This window comes from Felis catus, chromosome X, assembly GCF_018350175.1.
Source record: "Felis catus isolate Fca126 chromosome X, F.catus_Fca126_mat1.0, whole genome shotgun sequence".
NCBI lineage: Eukaryota > Metazoa > Chordata > Mammalia > Carnivora > Felidae > Felis > Felis catus.
Window position 1 is genome coordinate 126,088,051 of NC_058386.1, and position 9,863 is coordinate 126,097,913.

At 46.8% G+C, this 9,863-nt stretch overlaps 1 protein-coding gene across 1 annotated transcript in view; it reads right to left on the reverse strand.

Annotated features, from left to right (window-relative positions):
• Window positions 1-7,275, reverse strand: part of MECP2 (methyl-CpG binding protein 2) — a 68,306-nt gene extending 61,031 nt beyond the window's left edge. Inside the window, 1 exon segment of the mRNA XM_023249363.2 lies at window positions 7,128-7,275. Within this exon segment, the coding sequence (XP_023105131.2) occupies window positions 7,128-7,189 (62 nt within the window). The 5' untranslated portion in view covers window positions 7,190-7,275.
• Window positions 7,276-9,863: the final 2,588 nt, after the last annotated feature.

The following is a 9,863-nucleotide window of genomic DNA, read 5'->3' on the forward strand; positions in this document are numbered from 1 at the left end:
AGCACGGAGACTAACAGGGAGCTTTCATCTTTTTACACGGTAGGCTTTAAAATGGTTTGTTTTCCATAAAAGCATGCATTATTTTTATAATTTCTTAAAAAAGGAAAAGAAGGAAAATAACAAGATATCAAACACTTATCTACTAAACACAGGTTCTATCCTTGGAGAATTCCTTTCAAAGTTTCTTGCAGCTTAAGTGGCTGTGTCTTTCCCACTCATAAGTACTAAGAGATATTTTTTACATTTCTTAGAAGGAACTAGATAGAGTGACCACTGCCTGTTTTATAAAATCCATTCATAATCTGAGAAAAAGACTATTAAAAACATAAGCCATCCCCCAGGCCTAACATCTACCAGAAGAAACCCATTCACTGCCCATATGACATTTAGTCCACGCAATTTCTGAGACAATGCACAAAGCGCCAGCCATACAACTCCCACCAGCATAAATACGTGGTGCACAAAGAACGTCCTGTCAGCAGGGCCCAGAGTACACCCCGCAGCAATCAAGGAGAAATGACAATCTGAGTCACAGGATCAGAAGTGGAACCAAATTTGGGACTTGCAGGCAGTGCCAGGCTCTTCACTCCTTCACACCTTCTATTCTCCTCCACCCAAATCCCAGCCCTTTACATAGTCCCCAAACAGGCTGTGTCACGGAGGTCCATAAAGCTTTAGACTGAGGCGTCCGAAACAACCAGAGAGACACAACAAAGTGCTACTGGGGGGGGTCTCAGCTGGAATCATAATGGCAGCGTATGTGTAAACTCACATTTTTTCTTAAGGAAAAGAACGGAAAAATTCAATTAGTATGTTCTGCCTTACCACATGGAATGTTTGAAATCCAGGTGTCAAAACATCAAACGGGGAGTGACCACTGATTTTAAAAAAGCTGGAGATATTGAGCCTGACAGTTGAGAAATTAAGGAACCACTAATTTTTACAAAATTAAAGTCTACACGATGGTACCAAAGTAGCCCAAAGTGTGGCTGAGAGAGCACCTGAGTGTCAGACCTTGTCTGGCTTAGATCCTCAGCTTTTCAAAAGACATTCATTCTGCTCTAGAGTCTCAAGAGCCAGACCCGTGTCTGGGTGCTCTCTTCAGTTCCCGTGCACACCTTATTAGCCATGGGCTCTGCTGCTCTGGGACAGCTTTCAGGAGGCCGTCCTTCTAGGGGACCACTCATCAGTCCCCATAACTGAACATGTTTTCCCACTGAGCACTAACACTGACCAGGAAGTCATTTACCCAAGACCAAAGCACACAAAGCACCACGCTGAAGACCGCTAGGCGACAGCAGCAGTGGCAGGTGAAGAGCTCAGTCAAAGGGCTCTCAGCTCAGCTGACCTGCTTCAAGGTGAACTGAAGTTGCAGATCACCAGTTCCGGCTCTAATCTGACGCCCGCCCCCAGATCACGCTGTGGCTACCAAGTAACCCTACCCAAACTGACCTTTCAGGGCTCAGGGAAGTGACTTTTTTTTATTATATGGCACAGTTTGGCACAGTTATATCTTTAGTCTTTGGGGTACTTTTATACTGTCCAAGAGTAGTACATCTTGTTTTTTTTTTTTTCCTTTTTTTTTTTTTTAAAAACAGATGGCCAAACCAGGACATATACTAAAAAAAAAAAAAGGAAGGTTACTTACCTGAGCCCTAACATTCCAGCTACCATGGAATCCTGTTGGAGCTGGTCTACAGAAGCAAGATGTATTCTGGGGAGTCACATGTCACATCAAAGCAGGAACTGGTGAGTCTGTATTTTTATGGAGCCTAAAACAAAGAAAATCGTAAGTTGAAAGCCCCCATTGTGCTGCACGACCTTTTTCCCAGGGCTATTTGGGACATTCTGAAGATAAACATATAGACAAAGTACTATACTATTTCCCAGCTTACCTACTAGAAACAAAGGATAAACCGACTACTAGAACATAACACACATTACTAAAATAAAGATTCGTGTGTGTTAAAATCAACACTATCACAAGCCTTGTCACCTCTGAGGGACATTTCGACACTTTTATACAGCAGACCGTTAGTGGTGATCCCCGGTAAGTATTTCTTGCGCTATGTCATGCAGAAATACTCAGGGAGAGAACACATGTTCAACAGAACATGCAACATCAAAATGTCATCCCAAAAAGAACATGCAAAATCCAGAGGCAAAGTGTCCCCTTTTTTTTTTCAAGCAGCTGAATTTGAAATGAGCTGCTGTAACATCGCTTAAAGGAGCTTTAACCCTGAGAAAGAGAGAGAGAGAGAGAGAGAGAGAGAGAGAGAGAGAGAGAGAAAGCAGAACCAACAGAAACCAAGCGCCCTGGGAGATCCAAAGCCCTCCTCCAAAATACGCACGTGTGCTTCAGAGCGATCACTGTTAAGCCTCTCAGATCAGTAAATCGTGATGTTCAACAAACTAAGTTATTAATTCGATAGTTTCTGTTTTGCTTTTGAACATGTTCAAAAGACTTTTGTCATTACATTTTTTTCATCAATATAACCATCATTTCCTTGTTAAAACCTAAACCGCCCCACATTAGCTAATCTCTGGTACCCTTACTGGCCCAAGAACGGCACTTTTATCTTTAGACTAAAAAAGCCTAGAGCATACGACTTCGAGACTATTCACACAAGCAATCACTCATGTAATTAAACTCAGAGAAAGGGCAACACCAACTAAGTCTTTACCACTGGTCTATAACTACCAGGATACCACCTAGAATTATCTGTTGAGGTGCAGTGAGGCCTTACAATTCCCTTAGATAGTCAAGTCATAGAATGCTTTGAAATCCAGAAGTCAAGGTAACAGTACTACTCAGCTATATCATAAAAATCAAACTGGTACCCTGGCTGGGAGGCCCAGGCAAAGCCACAACTTCTCACAGCCACAATCTGTTTTTTACTTGTAAACTGAGGGAGCTGGACTAAGGTGCCTTCCAGCTCTGAAATTTTTAAGATCTTTGATTAACTCACGATTTCATGGAAAAAAAGAGCCAGCAAATGAAAGCAGGTAGACAAACACCCAATAAAGCAGTAATTTGTAGGTCTACATATATGGTGCCCCCAGCTCCTAGGCAAGGAAGACAAGTGAACCCTTCCTAAGGCTCGCTCCTGAAAGTTCAGACATCTGGAGTAACTGCAAAACAGCCACGGTGAGGACACCTTCATATGCCAGCAGACCCAACATAAGTGTGCCTTGAAGAAATTATAAAGGCCAAGGCTTTATTCATGAGAATGACCACCCCTCTTTTGCTATGGGAGTGGGGATACCCTGCCTGCTGCCAAATTCCCATTCAGTTCCCCCGAACACCATTACCTACCATCAAACATGGTAGAGCCAAGTACTTAGTAACGGCATGCGAATCAAGATTTCAAAAGGAAAAAGGTCCTTGCAAGAGAAAGGCAGAAGAGAACGGATAAAGGCATAAGAGCGTAACTTTTGTGTAAGTGAGCCCAAGGAAGAAGACATCTGTCCTGCTGGAAACAAGGTAAAGGCACAGTGGTGACAACGGCAATTTGACTGGAGAAGGCTGGTATAGAAAAATTGAGGACAAGGTCCTTCTGTTGGAACTGCAATAATGCTCTACGGAAGAAAACAGGTTGTGTCTGCACGCACGTCACCAAAGCAGAGGGTGGTGAAAACAAGCAGGTGTCCTGCTGTGCTCCCTGGAACTCACCACCAGTCTAGGACTGTGTTTCCCCCACCCGTCCAATCCCGTGCACTTAAAACACTACAGACACTACAGTTGATCCCTGAATAACTCAGGTTTGAACTATGCGGGTCCACTTATATGCAGATTTTTTTTCAGTACAGTCCTGTAAATGTATTCTCTCCTCCCCATGATTTTCTTAACAATGTCTTCTTTACTATCTATATCGTAAGAATACAGCATATAACACACATAACATACAAAATACATTAATCAACTGTTTATGTTAATGGTGAGACTTCCGGTCAACAGTAGGCTATTAGTAGTTAAATTTGGGGGGAGTCAAAAGTTATACGTGGATTGTCACCTGCATTGGGGGTGCGGGTCAGGGCCCCTAATCCCTGCATCATTCAAAAGTCAACTGTAGTTACTACAAACGTGAAACATTTTCTGTGATTCTCTCCTGGTGACCACCACAGAGGTAGGTATTCTCATCGATAACTCAAGCAGCCTAGAACACACTGCTCCTAACCAATTAAAAGATGTCCACTGATATTTGCCTTTTGAAAAGATTACAGGTTCCAGGACACACATTTATCATGCAAATAGTCCCAGGCAGATACATTAGCGGTGGAAACGGGACTGGAGTAAGGAACTAACAATTTTACCTCTGCTCTTCTCATTCTATGTCCACATGGGAGAAGCAGTATTGGAGTGGGGGTGACATCATATTGGACTTATCTAGCCAAACTCCACAGGGTGCCTCCCCACCATCTAGATTTGGCTACATAGAAACAGAGCAAAGAAGAAACAATGACTCTAACTGGAGACTGCATATAGAATGCAAAATTGGGGCGCCTGGGTGGCGCAGTCGGTTAAGCGTCCAACTTCAGCCAGGTCACGATCTCGCGGTCCGTGAGTTCGAGCCCCGCGTCAGGCACTGGGCTGATGGCTCGGAGCCTGGAGCCTGTTTCCGATTCTGTGTCTCCCTCTCTCTCTGCCCCTCCCCCGTTCATGCTCTGTCTCTCTCTGTCCCCAAAATAAATAAACGTTGAAAAAAAAAAAAGAATGCAAAATTGTATTCTAACCCTCCCAATAGGGAAACAGCACAAAAGGGGGAGTACGGTTTGAGCACATCATGCTCTATCAGGTGAAATAAAGACTTGCTACTCTAGGTTTCAAGCATCCCAGGCACATTTGTAACAACAAGAAACAGGACGGTGTGATAGGCCCCTAATAGCAAAAAAGCCATAGAGTCAAGCTGTCGGAATACAGAGTTCAGATGCCACCAGGCACTTTTCAAAGAAACTATACTCTGGAAGCAGCCTGTGCTGTTTAGAAGGCTGGGGGTATGACGGACAGCTAACTGGAGGGGCACCCGAGGAGGCAAGCGCATTGCCAATGATGCAAAACAAAGCAGAGTCCTCATCCTGTCACATCAGTGGCTCAGATGCACAAACCTTGGAATCTTTGTGTGTCTGTGGATAGGAATGTCCCTCAGTGTTCGGCCATGAAGCTGACATGCCACAAATCGGTGTCTGTGGCAACTTATTTAACCGACTGTACTCTACTAGATTGGCTGTGCCCCTTACGGTTCTTCTGTGTCCGGGTAAGAAAATAAAAGTGTTTCCTAGGCTTCTTGACTGGAGTTTGAAATAGAAGTTCTAAAAAAAAAACCCATAAATAAGCCTATTCCCTAAATCCTTGGTGGAAATTCCTAAAAGACCTAAAAAAAAAAAAAAAAAAAAAAAAAAACCCAGACACCGTTTTTGTTTTCATAAGGATCCAGCATATTTCAAAATACCCAAGAGGTCAGCTTAATCTTGTTAACTGAAATCGCTGAGATCCAAATGAAAATTCTGGCCACGAACCCCAAATTTCTCCGCAAGTAATAACTGCCTGTTAACAACAGTCAATTTTACTACCATGGCACCAATAAGCTTCATTTTTCTAGTATAACAAAACACCTGAAACTTGTGAGAGTCTTCCAAAGTCTAAGCCACTCGGCATCACGCGCTGCTAGATTTGCTTCCACCATCACCAACCACCCCCCTGAATTCGAGCCTACCATCTCACAATTTGGGGTACTGATCCCACACAACAGAGACACAATGTGTGAATGGCTCTGCAGAGTCCATTCCTGTTCCTGGAAAAAGAACCAAAAGCACACATCTGCCTGACCATGAGTCAGGAATATCACTTTTGTGGTGGAGCCCATTTCTGCTGTGACCAATCCACAACGAACACACTCACGACACAGGCGACCACCACAGAGGTAGGTATTCCAGAGCAAGCTTTCCCAGGCTCGGGTCCACTTAGCAAGGTCATCAACGGTCTTCTCGGTGAAAGCAATTTTTTTTAGACTCTTTACGATGACATTAAGTCTTAAGGGCAAAACCCACAGAAACAATGCCACACCACGTAAAAGTCACCTGAGTTTCAGTCTGGGTGATTCAGTTATAACCAAACTAAAAAGGAAATAAACTTTCAGGGGCAATTGACAGGAACCACAGCGATGCGATGAACTTGCCCCCATCGTAATGATGATCTTGAGCAGGGCGCGCTCCAGGACCATAGGAGCCGGTTACATACTATGTCCCACTCCACTTATGTAACTGGAAGATCTCCGGCGAAGGGGGGCGGGGAGGATGGGAGGGCGCTCATATTCTGAGGCCACGGAACCCCCCAAAGACCCTGGGGGCGCACTCCCACCGAAGAGCCTCTGGTGCTCCCTGACACGCAGTCCCCTACCTACGGCTCCTGATGGGAACTATAACCGCCTCTTTATGATGAGTTGTGGGACCAGGAACACAATGTCTAGTCCCTTTGGTGGGTGGACAATAATTCCCACCTACTTGCTCCTGCTAGAAAGAAAAGGAGATGGTGGACCGACTCGCTTGCAGTGGGGGCAGAAAGTCATGGAATGGGCGAGAAGGAGGGGGAGGCAAAGCCTGGAGATGGGGGTGAGAGCGCAGGAGCCCTTGTGGCGCACTCTCCCGACGGGAGGCGGACTGCGCACGCGCGCCGGTGGGGGGGCCGAGTAACGGCAGAGGGGGCGCGCGAGGGAGGGAGAGGGGAGAGCGCGATCCAGGGAGAGGCTGGGGCGGCGGGCGCGCGACGACGCCGCGGGCCCGAAGCCCCGAGAAGGGCACGACGCGCGCGCAGCCCCGACAGGCAAAACCCCGGCGACAGGGGCGCCCGCGGGCCCGGGGGCCGGGATGCGCGCCGGAGGCGGGAGGGAGGGGGGCGCCAGGCGAAGGCTGCCCTGGGAGACCGCGCCGAGGACGGTCACCGCGAGTGCGGGTGACGGGCCGAGGGGGGAGCCGTCACCGGTGGCGGCGGGAGGGGGAGGGTAGAGAGGAGGGACGCCATCCGCCAGCCGTGTCGCCCGACCCCGCGGGCCCCTCCCGCGCCACGTCCCGCCCCTACCCTCCGCCCCCCGGCAAGGGTCCCCGCCCGCGGCCACGGCGGTCCCACTCACAGTCTCTCCTCCTCGCCTCCTCCTCCTCCTCCGCTCGGCGCGGCAGCGGCGGCGGCGGCCATTTTCCGGACGGCTTTTACCACAGCCCTCTCTCTGAGAGGAGGGAGCGCGCGCGCCGCCGACGCCGGGACCCCGCACGGCCGACGTCGCGCCCCGCCCTCCCGGCCGGCCTGCGCGCTGCTGCACCTGCGCGCCCGCGCCCCGCCCCCGGCGCCGCCGCGAGCCCGGCCGCCATTGGGTGCGGCGGCCAGGGTGGGGCGGGGCCTCGGCGACGACACTACCAATTGGCTGGGGTTTGTGTCCATTCCGGCCAGGGAAAAGGGGGTGGAAACCGTGTCAAGCTCCCGATTGGTTGCCATCGACCGTCATTTGGGGAAAAGAGGCGGCTTGGGCGCGGAGGGGCAGGTTTAGTGGGAGGAATTTGAATATTAAGGATTAATAGGCCCTTGCGGATGCTGGGGCAAGTAAAGGCCTAGGCTTCGCACGTCTTTTTGTGTGGCCCTTCCGGGCCGTTGACCCTCTGTACACAAACGCACAAACTGCGCTGCCATAAGAGTTTCACCGCACCCGCATTTTCTCAATATCGTCACCTTCAGTAGAAGCAGCAAAGTTGCCTGCCCTGGAGCCTGACGTTGTTCCAGACGAGGGACCTTCGAGGGACCTTCGTTTCAGGGGCCTACCCATTGCATTCTTTCATCTGAGCCTGCCTCTCATAGGATCAAGGAATAAATAACAAATCACAGCCCTGGCCTTCCTGAAACTCTGGTCGGAGAAGACGGTGCATGCCAGGACTGCACCGAGACCTGTCATTTTATCAGATGGTTTGCTGGAGGTGTGGCGAAGGGGCATTGGGAGCACAAAGGAAGCAGCACTTAGCTCTGCCAGGAGGGGAGAGGGAAGACTTCCTAGAGGAGCTGATTTGGGAGCTAAGATCCAGCAATTCTGTGTCAGAAAAAATATTTAAGAGTATGAGAAAAGTTTTATCTAATGGGGTGTTCAGGATAGGACTATTTCTCAAGGCAACCTTACTCAGATTCCAGCCACCATCCAATCCATCCAATGCCCCTTGTACTAGTTCTGTGCTTAACAAGGAATCTTCTAGTTCTGCTTCTTCCCCCCCTCCCCACTTCATTTATTAAATACCTGCTATATGCCAGGTTCTGGACTCACGGTACTGAACAAGACTGTAAACTAACATTCTTGTGGCAAAGATTTATACTAAACATATAATACAATAAATAAGTATATAATATAATGTTACATAATGATAAGGGCTTTGAGACAGATAAAACAAGGGTGAAGGAGGAGCTATCTAGATATCTGTAGGCTTTTGCCCTCGTTTTATTCCCCCATATGGATATCTGAGGAGAGATATCCATTTGGCAAGTTGAAAGGCCCTGCGGAGATACTATGCCTGGAATATTGGGGAGAAAGCTTATGTGGCTAGAGAATGGTAGGGTGCACAGTTGGAGAGGCAGCTAGAGCCACCATGGGAACTGGGATCTTCTGAGATGAGAAGCCTTGGGAGGATTTTGAAGTGAGAGTTAACATCATCAGATCTATGTTGTACGTGCGGTGTGGAGAACTTCCATGGAGGGACAAAACTAGGAGGAAAAGCCCAGTCAGGATGCCCTGACAACAGTCTAGGACAGGTGATCATGGCAGTAACTAGGGTGGTGGCAGGGGAGGTTCTGCAAAGTTGTGAGAGTCAAGCTATATTTTTAAAATTGGGCAGAAAAGATTGGATGTGGAGTATAGAGAAAGAGAGGAAACAGGGATGATTCCTGAATTTTTCACTGAGCAACTGAATGCAACGGTGCCTTTCACTATGATGGGAAAAACTGTAGGAAAAACACATTTTTGGAGGTATAGACCAAGAGTCCTGTTTTGGCCGTGTTAAGCTTGGAGCGCCCATTAGATGTGCAAGGGGAGATGTTAAGTAGGTGTTTAGGTTAATAACTCAACAAGTTCAGCATCCAACTCAAGAAGCTATCAAAGAAACAGCAGAGTAAACCTGGAGAAAATAGAAGGAAGAAAAATAAGGATGAGTAGAAATCGATGAAACAGAAAGAAATGATAGGATTGAGAACACCAGAAGCTGATTCTTTGAAAAGCTGGGGGAAAGAGCCAACCCTTTAACAGTCTAGCTATAAAGAGAGAAAAGTCAAATTATATTAGAAATGAAAAAGAGACGTAACCACAAATACAACAGCTTATACAACAGATAATAGATAAAACATACATTTTTAAAAGGATATTATGAACAACTGTATGTCGGAAAATTGGAAAGCATAAACAAAATGAATAAATTCCTGGAAAAGCACAGATTACCAAAACTGACTCTAGAAACATAACACCTGGATAGACCCTCTATAACCACAAAGAAATTGACTATATACCATATTGTAAAAATCTACCCCCTGCCAAAAAAAAAAAGAAAAAAAAGAAAAACAATGAGCTCAGAGAGCTTTACAGATGAATTCTACCAAATTGTTAATGAATGGGTAATTCCAACCATACACCGAGGAAAAAACCTCGAAACTTATTTTATGAGACTAATATAACTACTATAATGAGCCAATGAAAGTGTGCCACAGGATGTGTAAGTACATGTAAAAATTCTAGCCAAATAAACAGAATCCAGTGGAATATAATGATATAACCAAGTTGAGATTTATCCTAAGAATGCAAGGATGGTTTAAAATTAGAAAATCAACCTTAAGAGATTTAAGGGGA